The sequence below is a fragment of the Oncorhynchus mykiss genome, chromosome 23 (assembly GCF_013265735.2).
Source record: "Oncorhynchus mykiss isolate Arlee chromosome 23, USDA_OmykA_1.1, whole genome shotgun sequence".
NCBI classification, from domain to species: domain Eukaryota; kingdom Metazoa; phylum Chordata; class Actinopteri; order Salmoniformes; family Salmonidae; genus Oncorhynchus; species Oncorhynchus mykiss.
The window spans coordinates 10,182,022-10,207,371 of NC_048587.1; the positions used below are offsets into that span (position 1 = coordinate 10,182,022).

General features: G+C 41.7%; 1 protein-coding gene across 3 annotated transcripts in view; it reads right to left on the bottom strand.

The window, feature by feature from the left end:
- The window catches only part of LOC110502266 (phosphatidylinositide phosphatase SAC2), a 45,721-nt gene extending 21,543 nt beyond the window's left edge, over positions 1–24,178 (bottom strand). Inside the window, exons 1-11 of one of the 3 annotated variants that reach the window (XM_036959703.1) lie at positions 23,802–23,852; positions 21,124–21,204; positions 7,299–7,361; positions 6,706–6,842; positions 5,103–5,231; positions 4,733–4,918; positions 4,458–4,514; positions 953–1,151; positions 640–819; positions 357–424; positions 92–216 (exon numbers count right to left, since the gene is read on the bottom strand). In XM_036959703.1, coding sequence (XP_036815598.1) covers positions 92–216; positions 357–424; positions 640–819; positions 953–1,151; positions 4,458–4,514; positions 4,733–4,918; positions 5,103–5,231; positions 6,706–6,792 — 1,031 coding nt within the window. In that variant the 5' untranslated portion in view covers positions 6,793–6,842; positions 7,299–7,361; positions 21,124–21,204; positions 23,802–23,852. Of the gene's footprint in view, positions 1–91; positions 217–356; positions 425–639; positions 820–952; positions 1,152–4,457; positions 4,515–4,732; positions 4,919–5,102; positions 5,232–6,705; positions 6,843–7,298; positions 7,362–21,123; positions 21,205–23,801 lie in introns of all 3 variants that reach the window. The other 2 variants (XM_021580168.2, XM_021580167.2) reach the window with 2 other exon arrangements.
- Between the last annotated feature and the right edge of the window lie 1,172 nt (positions 24,179–25,350).

Below are 25,350 nucleotides of genomic sequence, written 5' to 3' on the forward strand. Positions count from 1 at the left end.
AACACTTTACATGTTGTGTTTATATTTTTGTTCAGTATTAAATGACCTGTGCAGCCAAGAGCTGATTGTTTCTGTGTATCAATTTTCTTACCAGTGCTCATGGAAGTCAAAAGAGACATATGTAAGGTTAGGATTGTTGTACAGAAGGACTTGTTTGAGATATGCGTCGACAATAATCTTCTCACGCCCACTTTGGTCCACTAAGTTTATGATGACCTGTCAAAACATAGTTGCAAATTGTATCAACTTTACTATAATGATAAGTCTTTACATAGACAAGTCTAAGTTAAACGAAAACTCAAGCTTTGGTAGTGATATCAAAGTAATGCCAATGCTGTCTGGCATACGATTCTCACCTGCTTCTTGTAAAGGTTGAGCTGCTCGTCAAAGTGAGCCGCAAAGTAAGGAATGGTCTCCTTTTCTCCTGAAAAGATGATTATAACATAACGGGAAAAAGTATATGATGGGGTCGTATTCATTTTAGCTTGCCCAGTGCCCTGGGTGGGTGGAGTATGCATATTTAAGCCCATTGCATTAGTCACAAAAATACATTCGGCCCACCCGGGGCACTGGACATGCTTAAACGAATGCACCCATTATTCCCAAGGCAGTATTTTGGATTGTAAATATCCCACTGACCTTTCTCCAGCCGAGGCCTGGGGTTGTAGCGGTAGCCTGCTTGGCTCCAGAAGACAGGCACCGAACCGCGGCTCTGCACAAAGGACAGTGAGTGGTTGTGCACGTGTATCAGCTGCTCGGTCTCCACAAAGTTAGCCACGTGTCCATCTGTGTCTACCCCTCTGCGTTTGTACCGCATCCCTTTGGGGAGAAGAAAACTATGATCATTAAATTCACCCTCCAATAATGATCAGAATGTAACTATGACTTAATCAAAGTGTTGCAAATAGACCCTAGCAATTTGGCCTGGGTGTCCATGACCTCTAAACTGTACCTGCACGGTGGCGACTGCGGCGGGAGATGAGGGCCACGGTGAAGCGCGGGTGGATGTCGTCCACGCAGGTGAGCTCCTGGAGCGGCGTATCGGGGCTGCTCTTCTCCTCCTCTGGGCTCTCGTTGTAATTCACTACCAGCTCCTGCACCTGCACAAAGCCCTGAATGATGGGTGTCACCCAGAAGTCCACCTCTGGAACCTGCAACACAACAAGAAAAGTTACAACTCTGTACAGTGATGCTAACTTGAGATGTATAAAGATGGAATGCAGTAGTTCAGTATACAGTACCAGTCAAAAGTTGACACACCTACTCATTCAAGGGTTTTTCTTTATTTTTACTATTTTCTACATTGTAGAATAGTGGAGACATCAAAACTATGAAATAACACATATGGAATCATGTAGTAACCACAAAAAAAGTGTTATACAAATTAAAATATATTTTATATTTGAGATTCTTCAAAGTAGTCACCCTTTGCCTTGATGACAGCTTTGAACACTTGTAATTATCTCAACCAGCTTCATGAGGTATGGAATGCATTTCAATTAACAGGTGTGCCTTGTTAAAAGTTAATTTGTGGAATTTCTTTCCTTAATGTGTTTGAGCCAATCAGTTGTGTTGTGACAAGGTAGGGGTGGTTTACAGAAGATAGCCCTATTTGGTAAAAGACGAAGTCCATATAATGGCAAGATCAGGTAAAATAAGCAAAGAGAAATGACAGTCCATCAAGTTCATTAGAGTTAACTGCACCTCAGATTGCAGCCCAAATAAATGCTTCAGAGTTCAAGTAATAGACACATCTCAACATCAACTGTTCAGAGGACACTGCATGAATCAGGCTTTCATGGTCAAATTGCTGCAAAGAAACCACTACTAAAGGACACCAATAAGAAGAAGAGACTTGCTTGGGCCAAGAATTCTGTCCTTTGGTCTGATTCCAAATTTGAGACTTTTGGTTTCAACCATTGTGTCTTTGTGATACGCAGAGTAGGTGAACAGAGGATCTCCGCATGTGTGGTTCACACCGTGACGCATGGAGAAGGAGTGATGGTGTGGGGGTGCTTTGCTGGTAACATGGTCTGGGATTTATTTAGAATTCAAGGCACACTTAACCAGCATGGATACCACAGCATTCTGCAGCTATACACCATCCCATCTCATTTGCGCTTAGTGGGACTATCATTTGTTTTTCAACAGGACAATGACCCAAAACACACCTCCAGGCTGTGTAAGGGCTATTTGACCAAGGATAGTGATGAGTGCTGCATCAGATTACCTGGCCTCCACAATCACCCGACGTCAACCCAACAGATGGTTTGGGTTGAGTTGGACCGCAGAGTGAAGGAAAAGCAGCCACATGCTCAGCATATGTGGAAACTCATTCAAGACTGTTGGAAAATCATTCCTCATGAAGCTGGTTGAGAGAATGCCAAGAGTGTGCAAAGCTGTAATCAAGGCAAACGGTGGCTACTTTTAAGAATCTAAAATCTATTTTGATTTGTTTAACACTTTTTGGGTTACAACATGATTCCATGTGTTATTTCATAGTTTTGATGTCTTCATTATTATTCTAGAAAATAGTAGAAGGAAAAAAAAAAAAAAAAGGAAAAATAAAGAAAAACCTTAAATAAGTAGGTGTGTCCAAACCTTTGGCTGGTACTGTATATTTAACATCGATTAAAAGGAGTATGATTGCTATCCGTTCAAATCACTCCAAAAATACCTGCCACTAAGTGTTTCCTTGCTAGAACATTTCCCTATTGTTCAGATAGGGTTCTGCAGAAGCGTTCAGTGTCACACCAGTGCACCATGACCATCTGTACTCTTATACAGATCCTTCGGAAAGTATTCAGATCCCTTGACTTTTTCCGAATTTTGTTACGTTACAGCCTTACTCTGAATTTTTTTTATTTTATTATTCCCCTCACCAATCTACACACAATAACTCATAACAAAGCAAAAAAATAGGTTTAAAATGTTTGGATATTTTATTAAAAATAAAAAAACAGAAATATTACATTTTCATAAGTATTCAGACAGTTTACTCAGTACTTTGTTGAAGCACCTTAAGCAGCGATTAGACTCGAGTCTTGGGTATGACACTATAAGCTTGGCACACCTGTATTTCGGGAGTTTCTCCCATTCATCTCTGCAGATCCTCGCAAGCTCTGTCAGATTGGATGTGGAGCGTCGCTGCACAGCTATTTTCAGGTCTCGCTAGAGATGTTCGATCAGGTTCAAGTCCGGGCTCTGGCTGGGCCAGTCAAGGACATTCAGAGACTTGTCCCGAAGCCACTCCTTAATTGCCTTGGCTGTGTGCTTAGGGTCATTGTCCTGTTGGAACGTGAACCTTTGTCTGAGGTCCTGAGCACCCTGGAGCAGGTTTTCATCAAGGATCTCTCTGTACTTTGCTCCGTTCATTTTCCCTTGATCCTGACTAGTATCAAAGTACCTGCCGCTGAAAAACATGCCCACAGCATGTTGCTGACACCACGCTTCACAGTAGGGATGGTATTGGCCAGGTGATGAGCGGCGCCTGGTTTCCTCCAGACGTGCCTCTTGGCATTCAGGTCAAAGAGTTCAATCTTGGTTTCATCAGACCAGAACATCTGGTTTCTTATGGTCTGAGTGTCCTTTAGTTGCCTTTTGGCAAACCCCAAGCGGGTTTTCATGTGCCTTTTACTGAGGAGTTGTTTCTGTTGGGCCACTCTACTATAAAGGCCTGATTTGTGGAGTGCTGCAAAGATGGTAGGGTCTCCCCAGGGTCTCCCATCTCCACAGGGTATCACAGGGTATCTCTGGAGCTCTGTCACATTGGCCATCAGGTTCTTGGTCATCTCCCTTACCAAGGCCCTTCTCCCCCAGTTGCTCAGTTTGGCCGGGCGGACTGCTCTAAGAGTCAAACTTCTTCCATTTAAGAATGGTGGAGGCCACGGTGTTCTTGGGGACCTTCAATGCTGCAGACATTATTTGGTACCCTTCAGATCTGTACCTCGAAACTATCCTGTCTCGGAGCTCTATGGACAATTCCTTTGACCTCATGGTTTGGTTTTTGCTCTGACGTGCACTGTCAACTGTGGGACCTCATATGGACAGGTATGTGCCATTCCAAATCATGTCCAATCAATTAAATTTACCACAGGTGGACTCCAAGTTGTAGAAACATCAAGGATGATTAATGGGAACAGGATGCACCTGAGCTCAATTTCAAGTCTCATAGCAAAGGGTCTGAATACTTATGTAACTAAGGTATTTCTGTTTAAAAATATATATAAATTTGCCAACATTTCTAAAAACCTGTTTTCGCTTTGTCATTATGGGTTATTATCGCGAAGCTAGTCCTGCTTTGAGGATTTAAAAAAAAAAATAAGGCTGTAATGTAACAAAATGTGGAAAAAGATAAGGGGTATGAATACTTTCCGAATGCACTGTATCTGACAATTCACAAATTAATATCTAGTCTATCCATTCCTGTCAAACCAGTCTTGAAATGCATCAGTTACCTGCAGATCAATTAGCTCCTGGACCATGTGTTTGTTCCAGAAGAATCTGTCATCCACCTTGAAGAGGAAAATAACTATTATCAGTCAAACACAATTACTTTATTTTAATTATTTAAGCTTGGTTAAACTTATCTTAAAAGACAGGAAATGTGTGGTAAAATACTACTGTACTTAAACCAGGCATCTCAAACCGGCGAACCCCAGGCCAAACGTTACCAGCGATCTAATTTAGTAAATGCGACCTGTGTGCTTTGAGCGTAGTAATAACCACTTACCTGTTTCCATTGGGGTAAGTTGGACTTTTCTGTGTCTCCCTGCCGCTGCACAGTGTTGGTGAGGTCATAAGTCATGCTGTAGTAGAAGGAATCGGAGTCCATGAATATCTTGTACAGCTCGTCGAGCAACCGCCTCTCGAGACGTTCCTTCTCTTTGTTTTCCTTAACCTGAAAGGCAGGGGAATACTGGGTGGTGGACAGGGATGGTATTAAATTGTCAAAATAATATAGAAAAATAACTAACAAATAAACTATAAATGAAAATAAATAAATAAATAAAAGCAAATGTACCAATTTAAAAAATGTACAAGAGGCATGTAAGATGATAATTACATGGGATATCTGAGCACAGAACTACAAATTCTATAACCTTTTTCTTAGTGGGAGCCCCAACATTGGACTTGATCTGACTCAGAGTTTTCATCAGGTACTTCGACTCATCTGGAGACGGTGCAAGCTTCTCTGGCTTGTCGATCCCAAAGTGATGCTTCTTACAAAGCTAAAAGAAAAAGGACAGACTTTCTATCAAAATTGTACACTGCTAACATACCAACATCATCATCCCCTGTAGTGATGTGTAACAGGAATTTAAAAATTAACTCTGAGAAATACGCTCACTTTTCCAACCCATCTGAAAGCAGAATTTGAATAAAATTGTTCTTAACTGACTTGCCTAGTTAAATAAAGGTTCAATTAAAAATTTAAAAATTACCCTTAATTCAGATCAGTTTAGGCTAATTGAGTATACCAAAGCATTCTGAATTGACCCCAACTCTATAAGACTTCCTCATAATTTAGTTCATGATTAAAGTTTTCCAAATATATTTAAAGGGAATGATAGACAATTGGGATCATACTGGTGGACATGTCTACGAGGTTGATTGACAGCTAATCACTATGGTGTCTGAGTTAATTGGTTCAGTCTCAATGTGATTGCTAGCTAATTACATCAATTCAAAGCTACTCGCTACCAACAGTCAAAAACATCCAAAACAAGTGGTTCAGAAAACTCTAAAACAACTTCACAGGGCTACTGAATTCCTAGACGGGATGGAATAATAATTCTGTGGTATGGACAGTATGTAGGGCTAGGTTCTAGAAACATACCAGAGACATGATTATCCAACACATCCCGTTTACTGGAAATGTTTCACTTACTTTCTCATGATCAGTATCATCTGTATCATCATCATGGCTCACCTGTAAGACTGGCATCTAAGCAAAATCCCGATTTCTCTGAGATCATTTAGCAAAATCACATTACTTTGGTTTCTAATTAAACAATTCTGATTAACATTGGCAATGCAGAAAAATAACACTAATGTAGTGTACCTTGGATGTTCATCTTACAAGGTGATTAATTGGACTCATCAAGGTGTCAATCAAAACAGGGCAATTGAGATACTTACTAGAAACATTGAAATTAAATCGTAAAATTGAAAAACACTAAGGGTAGCCTAGATTATAGCGGCAAACTATGGTTTTCATCTCATCATGGCTGCATCCTAGATTAAAGAAAGATGCACTATGCAGAAATCTCTACGCCATTTCCTGGTTGCTAAAATTCTAATAGTTTGACAAATTTTAGTTTGTGACAAAACAAGCAAGTATAGTGTAGAGAAGCATTGTACCATCTATTTTATTTTCAGCTGTTTGAAGCTGGTGTACATAACCAAAGGTAAAAGCCATAAAAACGAAACTTAAGAACAGGAAGCATAGAAATAGAGCACATAGAACATATCTACCGTTTCTTTCAATGAGAATGACAGCTCTATAAGACATTTCGATATGAATTTGGTCGGGTCGCCAAAAAAGCTACATATTGCACCTTTAAAAAAGGAGACAATAGCACATCAGTGGCTACTTTAATGTGATTACCGCTGCATTTTCACACTTAAAGTCACAGTACTGCTTGAATGCTCAGAGCTCCATTAACCTCAAAGATAAAACGTGCCTCACAGACAATCTCTCACCTCCAGCTCCAGATCCACTGGCTCTTCCTCAGACAGAGGAATGACAGCTATCTTGGTGATCTTGTAGACTTTGTGGTCACCTGGCATCTGGCCAACCAGCGCTTTTTGGCGGATCAGTATGAGACCCAGAGGAAGATCTGCCAACAAGAAGGGGTAAGGGGGACATCATCAAAGGCACACAATTCCACACATTCCATAAGGTTTGACTTCTAGGGTTGGGCGGTATCCAGACTTTCATATTGTCATATCATCCTTCTCTCACAGGAATTTACAGTATTACCGGTTTAGTACCCAAGGGTGCGCCCCCCCCCCCCCCAAAAAAAAAACAGCCCACTTGGCGTTTATTACCATTATTATAGCACAAGTTATGGCGAAATTCCATGGAGGTTGCTAGCTAAATATGCTAACGAGCGTAAACTAAAATAAACGAATTGCAAATGACAGGCAATCCAAATCATAAAGTTACACATATATAGGTAGGAGCTACCTAATATCAATTTTGGTGAGTTTGGACATTTACAAGTGAATGTGAACGAGAGACATTGTGCAAAATAATTAAGTTGAGGCATGCTTATCTGATGGAAAAACAGTACTGGCTCTGTAGCAGCATGTGTATGTACAGGCTGTGTCTGTGTGAAGTCGCTAGGGCAACAGGCCTGCTCAGAGAACATGGGGGAGTAGCAAACAGGCAGAGTATGGAGAGGAGAAAAAAACAAGAAAATGAAGTTAGCAGTGGCAACTGTACAGATAAAGCCCTTTGGATGAGTTGACTTTTCAAACATGGCAGAAAGCTAACACAATATGATGCCCCGTCATTAACTGAGCCACTTAGATAACTAGCAAGTTAAACTTGGGGGTCGCATTAACGCAGAATTCAGTGTTTTTCAAGCAAAAAAAAAGATAACACAAATATTTTATCAGCAGACAGTGCTCTGACTAATGTGTAGCTACTTCTCCTGTGCTTTTCTCAGTGTAGCCAGCCTACTTCTCTCCGGGTAAAATGAAAGATTAACTTTAAACAAAAAATTAGGAAATGGAGCTACATTCTTTCTATGATAAACATTAGAAATATGATGGCCATGCATTGTTTCAACCTGGTCTCAGAGCATTTCATATTATTCTGCATGTAAATCCGAGACACTCGTATGGTTACATAAGACAGATGGTTAGTTAAGGCAAAAACTAAAGTCGGGATGGATGGGCGTATAACGTGAACGTCTTGCAACCCAAAGGTTGCGAGTTTGAATCTCATCACGGACAACTTTAGCAACTTTTGAACTACTTTTTAGCTACTTTGCAACTACTTAGTATGTTAGCTAACAATTCCCCTAAACATAACCTTAAACCTTTAACATAGCTAGGCAAGGAGTTAACATTTAACGAGCTAGCTAACGTTAGTCACCAAGCTAGAATTTAACATATTATACGTTATGCAAATTCGTAACATTGTAATTGTTGCAAATTCATAACATACAATACGAATCGTAATTCATATCATACGAAATGGGTGAGGCCATCTACAAATTAATACATACAGATGAAGTCGGAAGTTTACATACACATAGGTTGGAGTCATAAAAGCTCATTTTTCAACCACTCCACAAATTTCTTGTTAACAAACTATAGTTTTGAAAAGTTGGTTAGGACATCTACTTTGTGAATGACACAGGTAAGATTTCCAACAATTGTTTACAGACAGATTATTTCACTTATAATTCACTGTATCACAATTCCAGTGGGTCAGAAGTTTACATACACTAAGTTCACTGTGCCTTTAAACAGCTTGGAAAATTCCAGAAAATGATGTCATGGCTTTAGAAGCTTCTGATAGGCTAATTGACATCATTTGAATCAATTGGAGGTGTACCTGAGGATGTATTTCAAGGCCTACCTTCAAACTCAGTGCCTCTTTGCTTGCTTGATCATGGGAAAATCTAAAGAAATCAGCTAAGACCGCAGATTAAAAAAAAACATTTAATCACAAGTCTGGTTCATCCTTGGGAGCAATTTCCAAATGCCTGAAGGTACCACATTCATCTGTACAAACAAACAATAGTACGCAAGTATAAACACCATGGAACCACGCAGCCATCATACCACTCAGGAAGAAGTTGTGTTCTGTCTCCTAGAGATGAATGTACTTTGGTGCAAAAAGTGCAAATCAATCCCAGAACAACAGAAAAGGACTTTGTGAAGATGCTGGAGGAAACCGGTACAAAAGTACAGTAAAATCTCCACAGTAAAACGAGTCCTTTATCAAGATAACCTGAAAGGCTGCTCAGTAAGGAAGAAGTAACTGCTCCAAAACTGCCATAAAAAAGCCAGACTACAGTTTACAACTGCACATGGGGACAAAGATCGTACTTTTTGGAGAAATGTCCTCTGGTCTGATGAAACAAAAATAGAACTGTTTGGCCATAATGACCATTGTTATGTTTGGAGGGAAAAGGGGAAGACTTGCAAGCCAAAGAACCCATCCCAACCGTGAAGCACGGGGGTGGCAGCATAATCTTGTGGGGGTGCTTTGCTGCAGGAGGGACTGGTGCACTTCACAAAATAGATGACATCATGAGGTAGGACAATTATGTGGATATATTGATGCAACATCAAGACATCAGTCAGGAAGTTAAAACTTGGTCGCAAATGGGTCTTTCAAATGGACAATGACCCCAAGCATACTTCCAAAGTTGTGGCAAAATGGCTTAAGGACAACAAAGTCAAGGTATTGGAGTGGCCATCACAAAGCCCTGACCTCAATCCTATAGAAAATGTGTGGGCAGAACTGAAAAAGCATGTGCGAGCAAGGAGGCCTTTAAACCTGACTCAGTTACACCAGCTCTGTCAGGTGGAATGGGTCAAAACTCACCCAACTTATTGTAGGAAGCTTGTGAAAGGCTACCCGAAACATTTGACCCAAGTTAAACAATTTAAAAGACAATGCTACCAAATACTAATTGAGTGTAGTTGCACGTGCCCGTCCCTGATCACTCGATTGAAGAAAAACACTTGAATACACTTCAATATAAAACGTGACCTCAGTCAATACACAGCTGAACTCAACCTGCTCTCGCTTTCTCCTGTTGTGCTATTTACAAACAAACAAACAAACAAACATGTGACTGGGTCAAATGTTCTGGGGAACTACGGTAAGCTTCACAATGTAAAATAATGGAACAGGTGAAATGAAGCGGATCGCCTAACATATTGCACAAGTTGACTGAAGGTATTTACTTAATGTAGCTAATATTAACATGGTATTGAAAAAACCCTCCCAGGGCCATTTCCAAATGGCCGTATATGGTACATAAACCACCCAAGTCGTGACTTATTCACCTTTTCTCTCTCTCACTGTCTGTCTGTGGTGAAACACAGCATCTAGCTAAACGAACTGAAATTTCAAGCATTCAAATTCAATTGATTCGTTAGAATCAGAGGTATATACATGCTCTTCTCTGGTAAAACCAATGTATTATTCATGGACTACAGCTCTGCTTTCAACACCATAATGACCTCAAAGCTCATCACTAAGCTAAGAACCCTGGGACTAAACACCTCCCTCTGCAACTGGATCGAGGACTTCCTGACGGGCCGCCCCCAGGTGGTAAGGTTAGGTAACAACACATCCGGCACGCTGATCCTCAACACGGGGGCCCCTCAGGGGTGCGTGCTCAGTCCCATCCTGTACTCCCTGTTCACTCATGACTGCACGGCTGTCATTGAAAATAAGAATTTGTTCTAAACTGACTTGCCTAGTTAAATAAAGGTTTTTAAAAAGTGACAATTTCACCTGGTTAATATTACCTGCTAACCTGGATTTCTAGTAACTAAATATATACTTCTGTATATTGATTTTAAGAAAGGCATTGGTGTTTATGGTTAGGTACACGTTGGAGCAACGACAGTCCTTTCACGCGAATGCGCAATGCATCGATTATATGCAACGCAGGACACGCTAGATAAACTAGTAATATCATCAACCATGTGTAGCTATAACTAGTGATTATGATTGATTAAGTTTAATGCTAGCTAGCAACTTACCTTGGCTTCTTACTGCATTCGCGTAACAGGCGGGCTCCTCGTGAGGCAGGTGGTTAGAGCTTTGGACTAGTTAACCGTAAGGTTGCAAGTTTGAATCCCTGAGGTGACAAGGTAAAAATCTGTCATTCTGCCCCTTAACAAGGCAGTTAACCCACTGTTCCTAGGCCTTCATTGAAAATAAGAATGTGTTCTTAACTGACTTGCCTAGTTAAATAAAGATTAAATAAAAGGTGTAAAAAAAAAAAAAAAAGTAAAAAAAAAAAATAATAATAATAATAATAATAATAATAATAATAATAATAATAATAATAATAATAATAATATATATATATATATATATATACACACATACATATACACACACACATACATATATATATATACACACACACACACAGCTCAAAAAAATTAAGGGAACACTAAAATAACACATCCTAGATCTGAATGAATGAAATATTCTTATTAAATACTTTTTTCTTTACATAGTTGAATGTGCTGACAACAAATCACACAAATTATCAATGGAAATCAAATTTATCAACCCATGGAGGTCTGGATTTGGAGTCACACTCAAAATTAAAGTGGAAAACCACACTACAGGCTGAACCAACTTTGACGTAATGTCCTTAAAACAAGTCAAAATGAGGCTCAGTAGTGTGTGTGGCCTCCACGTGCCTGTATGACCTCCCTACAACGCCTGGGCATGCTCCTGATGAGGTGGCAGGTGGTCTCCTGAGGGATCTCCTCCCAGACCTGGACTAAAGCATCTGCCAACTCCTGGACAGTCTGTGGTGCAGCGTGGCGTTGGTGGATGGAGCGAGACATGATGTCCCAGATGTGCTCAATTGGATTCAGGTCTGGGGAACGGGCGGGCCAGTCCATAGCATCAATGCCTTCCTCTTGCAGGAACTGCTGACACACTCCAGCCACATGAGGTCTAGCATTGTCTTGCATTAGGAGGAACCCAGGGCCAACCGCACCAGCATATGGTCTCACAAGGGGTCTGAGGATCTCATCTCGGTACCTAATGGCAGTCAGGCTACCTCTGGCGAGCACATGGAGGGCTGTGCGGCCCCCCAAAGAAATGCCACCCCACACCATGACTGACCCACCGCCAAACCGGTCATGCTGGAGGATGTTGCAGGCAGCAGAACGTTCTCCACAGCGTCTCCAGACTGTCACATGTGCTCAGTGTGAACCTGCTTTCATCTGTGAAGAGCACAGGGCGCCAGTGGCGAATTTGCCAATCTTGGTGTTCCCTGGCAAATGCCAAACGTCCTGCACGGTGTTGGGCTGTAAGCACAACCCCCACCTGTGGACGTCAGGCCCTCATACCACCCTCATGGAGTGTTTGACCGTTTGAGCAGACACATGCACATTTGTGGCCTGCTGGAGGTCATTTTGCAGGGCTCTGGCAGTGCTCCTCCTTGCACAAGGAGGTAGCGGTCCTGCTGCTGGGTTGTTGCTCTCCTACGGCCTCCTCCACGTCTCCTGATGTACTGGCCTGTCTACTGGTAGCGCCTCCATGCTCTGGACACTACGCTGACAGACACAGCAAATATTCTTGCCACAGCTCGCATTGATGTGCCATCCTGGATGAGCTGCACTACTTGAGCCACTTGTGTGGGTTGTAGACTCCGTCTCATGCTACCACTAGAGTGAAAGCACCGCCAGCATTCAAAAGTGACCAAAACATCAGCCAGGAAGCATAGGAACTGAGAAGTGGTCTGTGGTTATCACCTGCAGAACCACTCCTTTATTGGGGGTGTCTTGCTAATTGCCTATAATTTCCACCTGTTGTCTATTCCATTTGCACAACAGCATGTGAAATTTATTGTCAGTGTTGCTTCCTAAGTGGACAGTTTGATTTCACAGAAGTGTGATTGACTTGGAGTTACATTGTGTTGTTTAAGTGTTCCCTTTATTTTTTTGAGCAGTGTATATATATCAAATAAATAATTAAAAATAATAAATAAATAAATAATAAATTTTAAAAAAATCGGCGTCCAAAATTACCGATTGTTATGAAAACTTGAAATCGGCCCTAATTAATCGGCGATTCCGATTAATCGGTCGACCTCTAGTGCGTATAGCCCAGTACATCACTGGGGCCAAGCTTCCTGCCATCCAGGACTAAAATTGTCCAAGACTCCAGCCACCCTAGTCATAGACTGTTCTCTCTGCTACGCGGACGGCAAGCTGTACCGGAGCGCCAAGTCTAGGTCCAAGAAGGTTCTAAACAGCTTCTACCCCCAAGCCATAAGACTCCTGAACATCTAATCAAATGGCTACCCAGACTATGTGCATATAGATGTGTAAAGACAGTTGGACAAGACGTGGTAGGTAACTATCTTGTTAATTGTTTACAAACAAATTAGTGAACGTGCTAGAAAGCTAAACAGCAACCTAGCTAACTCGATGAATGCTGTAGCTAGCCAAAAATGACTTGTTTTGAAAGTTGGATGATGTTATCCTTTGAGGGTTTAAAAAAAAGTGTTCTTACACTATGAACATTCAAAGCAACTTGGACATTTTCCATGGCAGGCATTGTCACCTTAGCTTGTTACATAACTTTGAGTGATAGGAAGCATGAGCACCACAAATCACCGTTCAATCAATCATCATGACTACTGGTCTCAATAGCATTTTCAGCCAACTTACAAGTAAATGATTTATAACAATCAAGTCCTAAAGTAACTTGCAAGGTTGCTAGCCAACTAGCCTGTTAACGTTACATTAGCGCTACATGAGTTAGCCAGTTGCTATTTTTATTTTACCTTTATTTAACTAGGCAAGTCAGTTAAGAACAAATTCTTATTTTCAATGATGGAACAATGAGGAACAATGGGTTAACTACCTGTTCAGGGGCAGAACGACAGATTTGTACCTTGTCAGCTCAGGGGTTTGAACTTGCAACCTTCCGGTTACTAGTCCAACGCTCTAACCACTAGGCTACCCTGCCGCCCCCATCAATAACTAGCTTAAGGTTTTCACACACTGTTAAGAACAGTGTATTGGTATTTTGGCCCATTCCTCCATGCAGATCTCCTCTAGAGTGATGTTTTGCGGCTGTTGCTGGGCAACACGGACTTTCAACTCCCTCCAAAGATTTTCTATGGGGTTGAGATCTGGAGACTGGCTAGGCCACTCCAGGACCTTGAAATGCTTCTTACGAAGCCACTCCTTCGTTGCCCGGGCGGTGTGTTTGGGATCATTGTCATGCTGAAAGACCCAGCCACGTTTCATCTTCAATGCCCTTGCTGATGGAAGGAGGTTTTCACTCAAAATCTCACGATACATGGCCCCATTCATTCTTTCCTTTACACGGATCAGTCGTCCTGGTCCCTTTGCAGAAAAACAGCCCCAAATCATGATGTTTCCACCCCCATGCTTCACAGTAGGTATGGTGTTCTTTGGATGCAACTCAGCATTCTTTGTCCTCCAAACACGGCGAGTTGAGTTTTTACCAAAAAGGTATGTTTTGGTTTCATCTGACCATATGACATTCTCCCAATCTTCTTCTGGATCATCCAAATGCTCTCTAGCAAACTTCAGACGGGCCTGGACATGTACTGGCTTAAGCAGGGGGACACGTCTGGCACTGCAGGATTTGAGTCCCTGGCGGCGTAGTGTGTTACTGATGGTAGGCTTTGTTACTTTGGTCCCAGCTCTCTGCAGGTCATTCACTAGGTCCCACCGTGTGGTTCTTGGATTTTTGCTCACCGTTCTTGTGATCATTTAGACCCCACGGGGTGAGATCTTGCGTGGAGCCCCAGATCGAGGGAGATTATCAGTGGTCTTGTATGTCTTCCATTTCCTAATAATTGCTCCCACAGTTGATTTCTTCAAACCAAGCTGCTTACCTATTGCAGATTCAGTCTTCCCAGCCTGGTGCAGGTCTACAATTTTGTTTCTGGTGTCCTTTGACAGCTCTTTGGTCTTGGCTATAGTGGAGTTTGGAGTGTGACTGTTTGAGGTTGTGGACAGGTGTCTTTTATACTGATAACAAGTTCAAACAGGTGCCATTAATACAGGTAACGAGGGGAGAACGGAGGAGCCTCTTAAAGAAGAAGTTACAGGTCTGTGAGAGCCAGAAATCTTGCTTGTTTGTAGGTGACCAAATACTTATTTTCCACCATAATTTGAAAATAAATTCATTACAAATCCTACAATGTGATTTTCTGGATTTTTTAAAATCATTTTGTCTGTCATAGTTGAAGTGTACCTATGATGAAAATTACAGGCCTCATCTTTTTAAGTGGGAGAACTTGCACAATTGGTGGCTGACTAAATACTTTTTGCCCCACTGTACGTACTTTGGTGTCCCTGCTTACAAATACCTGGGCATCTTTTAAAAAGCATATTAACGAGTTAGTTAAGAAGCTGAGAATAAAATAAAAAAACTGGCTTCTTCTATAGAAATAGGTCCTGCCTCTCACTAAATAGCAGAAAGCAGATTATTCAGTCGAGGTTCCTATCGTTCCTAGATTATGGAGATTTGAATGCAGCTGCCACTTCATTAAAGACGTTCGATGCAGTTCATCATCAATGCACTGTGCTTTATTACGGGCGACAGTGTTAATACTCATCACGGCATTCTCTACCAAAAAGTTGGTTGGCCCTCTGATGCCCCGTAGGTCAAATCAAAATGAAATAAAATTTTATTGGTCGCATACACATATTTAGTATTAGTATTTTATTAATGTTGTCGCGGGTGTAGGGAAATGCACGTGTTCCTAGCTCCAACAGTGCAGGAATATCTAACAATAGACACATCTAAAAAGTAAAATAATGGAATTAAGAAATATTAGGTTCAGAAATGTAGGAGTCCAGAGTATAAATATATTTATAAAATTCTGTGGTTCGAGCCCTTAATGCGGATTGGCTGAAAGCCGTGGTATATCAGACCGTATACCATAGGCATGAATAAACATGTATTTTTATGTTGGTAACCAGTCTATAATTGCAATAAGGCACCTAGGAGGTTTGTGGTATATGGCCAATATATACTATATATACACAAACACACACACAAGTATGTGGACACCCCTTCAAATTTGTGGATTCGGCTATTTCAGGCACATTCGTTGCTGCCAGGTGTATAAATCGAGCACACAGCCATGCAATCTCCATGGACAAGCATTGGCAGTAGAATGGCCTTACTGAAGAGCCCAGTGACTTTCAACGTGGCACCGTCAAAGGATGCCACCTTTGCAACACGTCACTTCGTAAAATGTCTGCTCTGTTAGAGCTGCAAGTGCTGTTTTTGTGAATTATAAAACGGTTGGGTCTAATCCTGAATGCTGATTGGTTAAAAGTGCATTCCAGCTGGTGTGAATTCCACAAGTTACCACCGGCTAAATCTATGATGTTAAAAATGCCTATTTACTCTGTTCCATCTGACTGCGCAATCCACTGTCTCATCAGCCCAGCCAGGCAATTTATAAACTTGATCTCCACTATAAAACACATCGAGACATTCTCACATTTATTTTAGACTAACATTTAGTTTAACAGTGGAGATTTGTATAAACCTTGCCGTCTGTCTAACATTTGCAACATTGTTTCAACATTCAAATTCGATCTCCAGCTGTCCCATAGTAATGAACATGTCAGGAGTTGGGACGAGATAGACAGGCAGGCGGCAGCTTTTCTCAGCCAGTCAAAATCCTGAATCAGTATAGTTTTGTATATATCCTTAAAAATTATCAATAGAAAAACAGGTCAAAATAAACAAATTGCAGCTAGTCTACTGTCTTTCCAGCTTCAGCTTGAAGTGATTGTGTTAGTTGTGTTGTTGGCTAGCTGCTCTGAACAACAGTGTCCTGACAAGAGCACATATTCTATACCAGGAGGAATCGTGCATCATTAGCTTATTGTTATGGATGTATCCAAATTAAATGTAACTAGAAAATAGCTTAAACGCAAATGCAGCTACTTTGCGGTTATTCTGGCTCCACTTTTTGACGTGACTGTAAGCTAGTCGTAGTTGGATAGCTAGCAAGCCAAGGATAAGAACGTTGCCAGCCAGTGTGGCAATGGAACATTTAGAATGAACAACTGGGTCCATAGATACAGAACAAAAAGACCCGCTATATAAAAGTGATAATGCCCTTGAAGCCGGTGTTTGGAGGATATATTGGCACGGTCTGTCTCAGGCCTAACCACATCCGTGCCAATGTATCCACCAAACACTGGCAACAACAGCTCAGCCACGAAGTGGTAGGCCACACAAGCTCATAGAACAGGAGCGCTGAGTGCTGAAGTGCATAACAATCTTCTGTAGTTGGTTGCATTACTTGCTACCAAGTTCAAAACTGCCTCTGGAAGCAACATCAGCACAAGAACTGTTCGTCAGGAGTTTCCTGAAATGGGTTTCCATGGCCGAGCAGCTGCACACAAGCCTAAGATACCCATGCACAATGCTAAGCATCGGCTGGTGTGGTTTAAAGCTCACTGCCATTGGACTCTGGAGCAGTGGAAATGCTACCGGCCGAATGCATTGTGCCAACTGTAAAGTTTGTTGGAGAAGGAATAATGGTCTGGAGCGGTTTTTCATAGGTTCGGGCTGGCCCCTTAGTTTCAGTTGGATTCTAGCTTGAAATATACTTGTTAATGTTACCATACTAGAAGTTATTAATTACTTTACATGTATAAGGAAAGTATGTTGGGGTCAATGAAGGGTGGATATGAACTTGATGTATGGAAAGTTACTGAGTGAGACGAGGTGAAGTGCAGAAAGTTCATATTCTGTTCAAACATGTTATTGTTGAATATCAATGTTCCTAAGGAGGGAGGCAAAGGGCAACAGTCTAGTTTCAGTTCCTGATAAGGCAGGCGAGCTGCGGAACTAGGGAGGATTTTGGCTCGAGGTCAAGTCAGATGAAGTGAGAAGAAACCTCCGGGGTGGGGCCAGAGGGACCCACCCCAACGACCATCCTACTAGTCTTATGTCAAATGCATACACTTCCACGGCTATGAAGGGTCTAGCATCAGGCAGGGCCATGACTACATCAGTGAGAGAAACCAAAGAAGTTCCTGCCTAACAACAGAGATGTATTGGCTGTCTAGATGTGTAAGGAGTTAACCCCGCTTAGTAGGAGGTTCTAAATATATATATACATTGTCTTTGCAGCTGTATGACCCAGGGGGTGAATAAAAACTTGGTTTGAGCTTTTTCTAGTCGTCCGTTAGAGTTTTTACTCTGTTCAGAACCTAACACAGTAAAGGAAAATCTTAACACTACAGCATTCACTGATGTTCTAGACAATTCTGTGCTTCCAACTTTGTAGCAACAGTTTGGGGAAGGCCCTTTCCTGTTTCAGCAAGACAATACCCCTGTGCAAAGTGAGGTCCATAAAGAAATGGTTTGTCGAGGTCGGTGTGGAAGAAATTGACTGGCCTTCAGAGGCCTGACCTCAAACCCATTGAACACCTTTGGGATGAATTGGAACAATGACTGCGAGGCAGTGCCTGACCTCAATAATGCCCTTGTGGCTAAATGGAACAAAGTCCCCACAGCAATGTTCCAACATCTAGTGAAAAGCCTTCAAAAGAAGAGTAGAGGCTGTAATAGCAGCAAAGGTGGGACCAACTCCATATTAATGCCCATGATTTTGGAATGGGATGTTCAACGAGCAGGTACAGTGCCTTGCGAAAGTATTCGGCCCCCTTGAACTTTGCGACCTTTTGCCACATTTCAGGCTTCAAACAAAGATATGAAACTGTATTTTTTTGTGAAGAATCAACAACAAGTGGGACACAATCATGAAGTGGAACGACATTTATTGGATATTTCAAACTTTTTTAACAAATCAAAAACTGAAAAATTGGGCGTGCAAAATTATTCAGCCCCTTTACTTTCAGTGCAGCAAACTCTCTCCAGAAGTTCAGTGAGTATCTCTGAATGATCCAATGTTGACCTAAATGACTAATGATGATAAATACAATCCACCTGTGTGTAATCAAGTCTCCGTATAAATGCACCTGCACTGTGATAGTCTCAGAGGTCCGTTAAAAGCGCAGAGAGCATCATGAAGAACAAGGAACACACCAGGCAGGTCCGAGATACTGTTGTGAAGAAGTTTAAAGCCGGATTTGGATACAAAAAGATTTCCCAAGCTTTAAACATCCCAAGGAGCACTGTGCAAGCGATAATATTGAAATGGAAGGAGTATCAGACCACTGCAAATCTACCAAGACCTGGCCGTCCCTCTAAACTTTCAGCTCATACAAGGAGAAGACTGATCAGAGATGCAGCCAAGAGGCCCATGATTACTCTGGATGAACTGCAGAGATCTACAGCTGAGGTGGGAGACTCTGTCCATAGGACAACAATCAGTCGTATATTGCACAAATCTGGCCTTTATGGAAGAGTGGCAAGAAGAAAGCCATTTCTTAAAGATATCCATAAAAAGTGTTGTTTAAAGTTTGCCACAAGCCACCTGGGAGACACACCAAACATGTGGAAGAAGGTGCTCTGGTCAGATGAAACCAAAATTGAACTTTTTGGCAACAATGCAAAACGTTATGTTTGGCGTAAAAGCAACACAGCTCATCACCCTGAACACACCATGCCCACTGTCAAACATGGTGGTGGCAGCATCATGGTTTGGGCCTGCTTTTCTTCAGCAGGGACAGGGAAGATGGTTAAAATTGATGGGAAGATGGATGGAGCCAAATACAGGACCATTCTGGAAGAAAACCTGATGGAGTCTGCAAAAGACCTGAGACTGGGACGGAGATTTGTCTTCCAACAAGACAATGATCCAAAACATAAAGCAAAATCTACAATGGAATGGTTCAAAAATAAACATATCCAGGTGTTAGAATGGCCAAGTCAAAGTCCAGACCTGAATCCAATCGAGAATCTGTGGAAAGAACTGAAAACTGCTGTTCACAAATGCTCTCCATCCAACCTCACTGAGCTCGAGCTGTTTTGCAAGGAGGAATGGGAAAAAAATTCAGTCTCTCGATGTCCAAAACTGATAGAGACATACCCCAAGCGACTTACAGCTGTAATCGCAGCAAAAGGTGGCGCTACAAAGTATTAACTTAAGGGGGCTGAATAATTTTGCACGCCCAATTTTTCAGTTTTTGATTTGTTAAAAAAGTTTGAAATATCCAATAAATGTCATTCCACTTCATGATTGTGTCCCACTCGTTGTTGATTCTTCACAAAAAAAAATACAGTTTTATATCTTTATGTTTGAAGCCTGAAATGTGGCAAAAGGTCGCAAAGTTCAAGGGGGCCGAATACTTTCGCAAGGCACTGTACATTCTTTCTGTTTTGTTTTAAGTTAATCTTGCCTTTTAACTTGCTACCGGAGGAAAGTACCGGGGGAAAAGTAGCCTACGCATAAATCAGAGCGCTATCTGGTGATTCAATGACCTGAGCAAATATATTTCATCCGAGTGGAAAAGTGCAACTGAAACAAATATTTTACATTCATGATTTGGAGCAAACACTGACTGAAGCTGAGCGGGATTTACAATAAGAAGCATTTTAGATCTGCGTTTACAAAACACAGCAAGATAGTTATTTCCTTTTTGGTGTGAAAAATGCAGAATCCAGAGTTAAAATGACCAGCGACCTAGGGTAACCAATTCTAAATGGCACTATCAGTGGGCAAAGTACCTTAAACAGAAAATAGACGGGACGCAATTATTCTGAAACTGCAGATGGTTGTTAGAACACTTATTTTCCTACTTCAATCAACCAGTCCATTTTGAATTTGTGATAAACTGTCGTCATTTAGCTTGTGTATCCAATCATTTAGATACCTTTTTAATAGGACTTAGGACTGTTTGCACACTGCGTGTGTGGAGGGAGCGGTCAGAACACAATTGAGTGAATGAGACAAGGAGGGGAAAAGGAATTTAGGGAGATAAACATTGTGATGCTTGGCTTCTTTTTTGTGGTGCCCCGCAAATCATATGTACAAATGGAACACTAGAGTCAAAGCAAATTAATGTTGTTGTCAAGAGAACGTTTTACTTTCCCATTTGGGCAGCCACAAAGCGCATTCCACCGAATACAGATTTTTTTTTGTTATCTCTGGTTAAAGATCGAGCTTTGACGTCTGTTTGAGTACTCATGCCCATCCCTATTTGGTGCTGTGCAAAGGCCAGAAACCAGACTGGAAACCCTTTTACAACTGATTAGATGATAGATGGGATTGAGGCTGGTTGCAAACACTTTTTCCCGTACTTTTGATAGGAAGGGGAGGTTGGAGATGGGCCTGTAGTTGGATAGGATGTCCTGGTCAAGGTTGTGTTTCTCAGTAAGGAAGACTGCAGCTGTTTTGAAGATCGATGGTACCTCTCCAGTCAGCCAATAAGCCAGTACTTGTAGCACAATGCCTACACCATTTCACTTACCTGTATGAAGTTGTATTTTCCCGATGAGACCCTCAACCAGGCCCAAGCACACTGGGTTCCAAGCTAACAGAAGGTCTGTTGCTGAAATAAAGAGAGAAGAGACAAATCAGAGAAAATAAAGACTTATGGAGTGGACACAAAGTAAAAACATTTAAGAAAATCGCCCCACAAACTAAGAGCAATTAAGTTATTTAATGATAAACAGCACATGCATATAAGCCTATTTTCAAAACAGAGCACCAAGTTGATGGATTGTAGGCTATCCCTGGTTGTGCCAGTCTTATGCCATCCCAATAATATTTACATTGTGGACCATTTGCTGCACTTTCCATGCAAGGTTTGGACTGAGGGTTTCTGATTATACTGTTAGGGATCATCATGAAGCATTACATTACAGTAGTATCTAGATACCAAGCAGCCAAGTTCAGAAGTATTTAATGCATCCAGTGCTTAAAACATCAAGAGATTCTTTTCACAGTTCAAATAGACAAGTGTTATCACTTGGGAAGAATACATGTAGAGGTAGAGTATTCAACTCTTACCCTACGAGGTCCGGAGCCTGCTGGTTTTCTTTTCTACTTGATAATTAATTGCACCCACCTGGAGTCCCATTCAGTCCCCGATTAAAGGGGAATAATGAAAAAACACAGTGTAACTGGTTTGTGGTCCAGAGTTGAGTTTGAGGGATGTAAAGAATACATGATGACAATTTCTTTGACTGAAGCGGAGGTACAAAAACCAGGTCAGAGGGTCACAGACAGTAGCCATGTTTCTGGCAACACTTTTTATGGCAAACCCATCATCGATAGAGTTTAGAATGAGAAAATAAACACATGGAACTTTCAGGATGTGACATCATTACACTTTTTTTATTCAACAAGTGGATGGAAACCTAGCTAATGTCAGTTTTCATTCTTAAATAATTGTGTAGTAACATGATGCACTGAGGCATGACTACATCAATGCCAAATTACTACATCACAACTAGCTAACTGATGCTGATAACTAAAACAACTTTGGTATAACAGAAAACTAGACGTGAAGGGTATGTCAAGCAGTTGAAGAGTTGAGTCATGAATGGGCAACAAAGAGGGTGGAGATTGGAGAACATCTAGGTAGCTGAGACAATAACTCTTCCTGTTCCATGGACCAGAGAACTCTGTACCGACCTCAGCGCTGGAGCCCGGGCAGGGAGGTGGAAAATAGGGGCTGCCCCTATATACACACACACATCTCTCTGTTTGTCCATGATACAAACTCAACCATAGATTTGTTCAGAAATGTGAAATATTGTGGAAATTCGTGTCGGTGCTAGTGTCAACAAGTCCAATGAGGAATGGAAACCCTTTTCCAATTAAATAATGGAAGAGCAGTGCAACCTAAACCTGTTCAGGCTGGCTGCACACCCATGTGACCTCAGCTAGCCCACAGGGTAGTCATTTACATCCATACAGTGGCTGCTCCCTCTCAACAGCTTTTTGGTTACAACGGTTCATCGGCTCAGCTACTGGCTTTGCTGTGAATTGTCCCGGCTTAGCTCGCCACTCTGTCACAGAGAAGGGGGAGGTGTTTTGGCAAGACACGGGTGCAGGTCAGACAGGAGCACAAGAGCTAACGATCTAGCCTAAGGTAGCTACAGATTGTTACACCAGATCATTTGATTTAACCAAAGATTTTTGGTATCCATTACTGGGACTTACAAGGTGCGGTGCATTTGAATTTAGAAAATGCTCTGTTATTAAAATAATTATTTGTTCTCCATTAAGTAATCCAACAATGTGTACACCGCTATCTTGTCTATTTAAAATCTTCTCATTGTTCGAGACAGGTGTCATTATGACATTTGGTACTTTGGGCTGGACCCATCTGTCTCAATTAATCTGGCCTAAGTATGCTCGTCTCCCAAGAAGCAGAACAAGTCACGCAAGGTAGTGTGTTGTGTAGCAGAGAGCCCGTAACTAGTCTGTAAATATGTGGAATTCAGTGTAAGGAAATAAGGAACCACAACAGATGCTTGAGTGGCATTTCAGGAAATGAACAGTTAACCATGTAGCCAAAGGAATCCAATAAAGCAAGCTCATGTAAGAAGAAAAATGGATGGAGGATGCAGGAATTATGAACCCTAATAACTGTTTTGTTCAATACAAAACAATTTAAAGACAATTAAACATGGAAACATATGGAGCAATGTCACCGTATGTTTTCTGGCTCATTGTTTGAATGGAACCCTGCTACATAATTTGTACTGTGCCCCTCGAGCATCGCAGTCTGTTTATTCCAAATATCCCTATCAGGTCAACTGGGCAGTGCCACACTGGACATGAAAGTATGGTAATAATACACATTTAATGGACTGGCAGTTAACATGAGGATGTTTGTTTAGATAGCTAAATTATTGCAACCAAAAATGGAATGGCACTCGAATTTTAGTAAGGTGCGCTGTTGTTGGATCCACAGCGTCCTATATAGTTGTCATTGTCAACGTGTAAAACAATACTTGCTTGGATAATGAAGACATAGCTAAGACAAGAGGAAATGCTCATGCTATGGGCTTGACGTCATTATAGCTAGCCATTTAGTTATGGGTTTGATGTCCGAGCTTACTGATGTTACGTTAGCTAGCTAATTGATGGCTATGAGAAACTGAATTTTAAAAATGACAAATGTATTTTGCCTACCAGGTCTGGCGCTCATGGTCCCATCTATTCGGCTACACCAAAGAGCATGGTCGCCACTCTGGAGAATATAATGGTCTTTGGCTTGAAACAGCTCCATTTTATCGGTGTACAGTATGTCAAACCATGTAAATATTCTGTGGTCCAAACCGGTTAGCTAGCTATAGCTAGCACGCCTATCTAACGTTACTGACAGGGCGTTGCCCTGGCAAGTTGGCTAACGTTTGCTTTGCTTATTTTAAATATTCTTTCTTAATTCAAAACGTAGACATAATGAGACACTTATTCAATGTGTGAAAATGTAGCTGGTTATTCATTTCCAGTCGAAAGACCAACTGACTGTCGATTTCCTGCAGAAACAATCACACGTGACTTCTTCTATGGATGTTTGATCGCGGTTGGCAACCACCTTTAATGTGCATTACCGCCACCAACTGGATTGGAGTGTGGACCAAAGCCATAAGGTCAAACTGCACCTGTCCTCCCCACCTGTCTTCCCCTGATCTATTTGTGAATACAACTACTCCTTACCTGCTCAGGCAACCCTAGATCTATCACTGGCTGAGGGAGCAACCAAGGTGGGATAGCAGGAAGAACAACAGAGGGTCGAAACTCCCTCCCAAACAACCCCATCTCTCTCGCCATGCCATTGCCTATCTACCCAAAACTTGTGTTCAGATTTCGTTCGTGTTTCCAGCTCTCTAGGAGTACCTTTTTTGTAGGATGTGCAACCTTATGTCCTTTTAGATTTACCCATTATATCATGGTTAGCTGTTGTCTTCTTAATTCTAATGGCATCTCTACCAACTCTACCTGCATCGCTGCCACCGGGGAGCTCCTGATTGCTCCACAACATATTCTTAGGGCTTGGGCATAGATAACATTTTTAAAAAAATTTAGCCCAGGGGGCTAATCCAGCACAGGGAGATCCCAATCTCGTCTGACCCCACTCATCCTCTTTATCACCTACCATACCTCTCCCACAGGAGTGGTCCTTTTTATGTTTCCACAGAACCGGCACCAACACTCCCTCTTAGCTGTCCTAATGATCCTCCTTACTACTGATTGTGCTTGTTTATACTGAATCAGGTGCTGGTAATTATGGGACCTATTCAACATTCTGAATGCCCTGTTCCTGCTCTTCACAGCTTCTCCACACTCAACCAGGGGACTGCGTTACTCTTTGTCCTCCCTGTACCCATAGGACTCACCTGCCTTGCTCTTTGTCCCCCCTGTACCCATAGGAATATCCTGCCCTGCGGCCCCTACTATTGCTCCTCTTACTTCATCATTGACTGTTTCTATATCTGAATTGAGATCAACCTGAGACAGCTCTTGTTCACTCAACTCCTGAAACTGACCCCTCTCTGCTTTCTCAAATATCGCCTCAATCCATTTCCTACTGAATCTTCCACCCTCCGGTTCCCCGGATTTCATGAAGTCTCACAAGACTTTTCTCATCAAGTAGTTCCTCCAACACATGTCCATTTACATCAGTCCGTAACCCTCCACAGAGCGTATTATGAGTATTAAAAACCACACACCACATTAG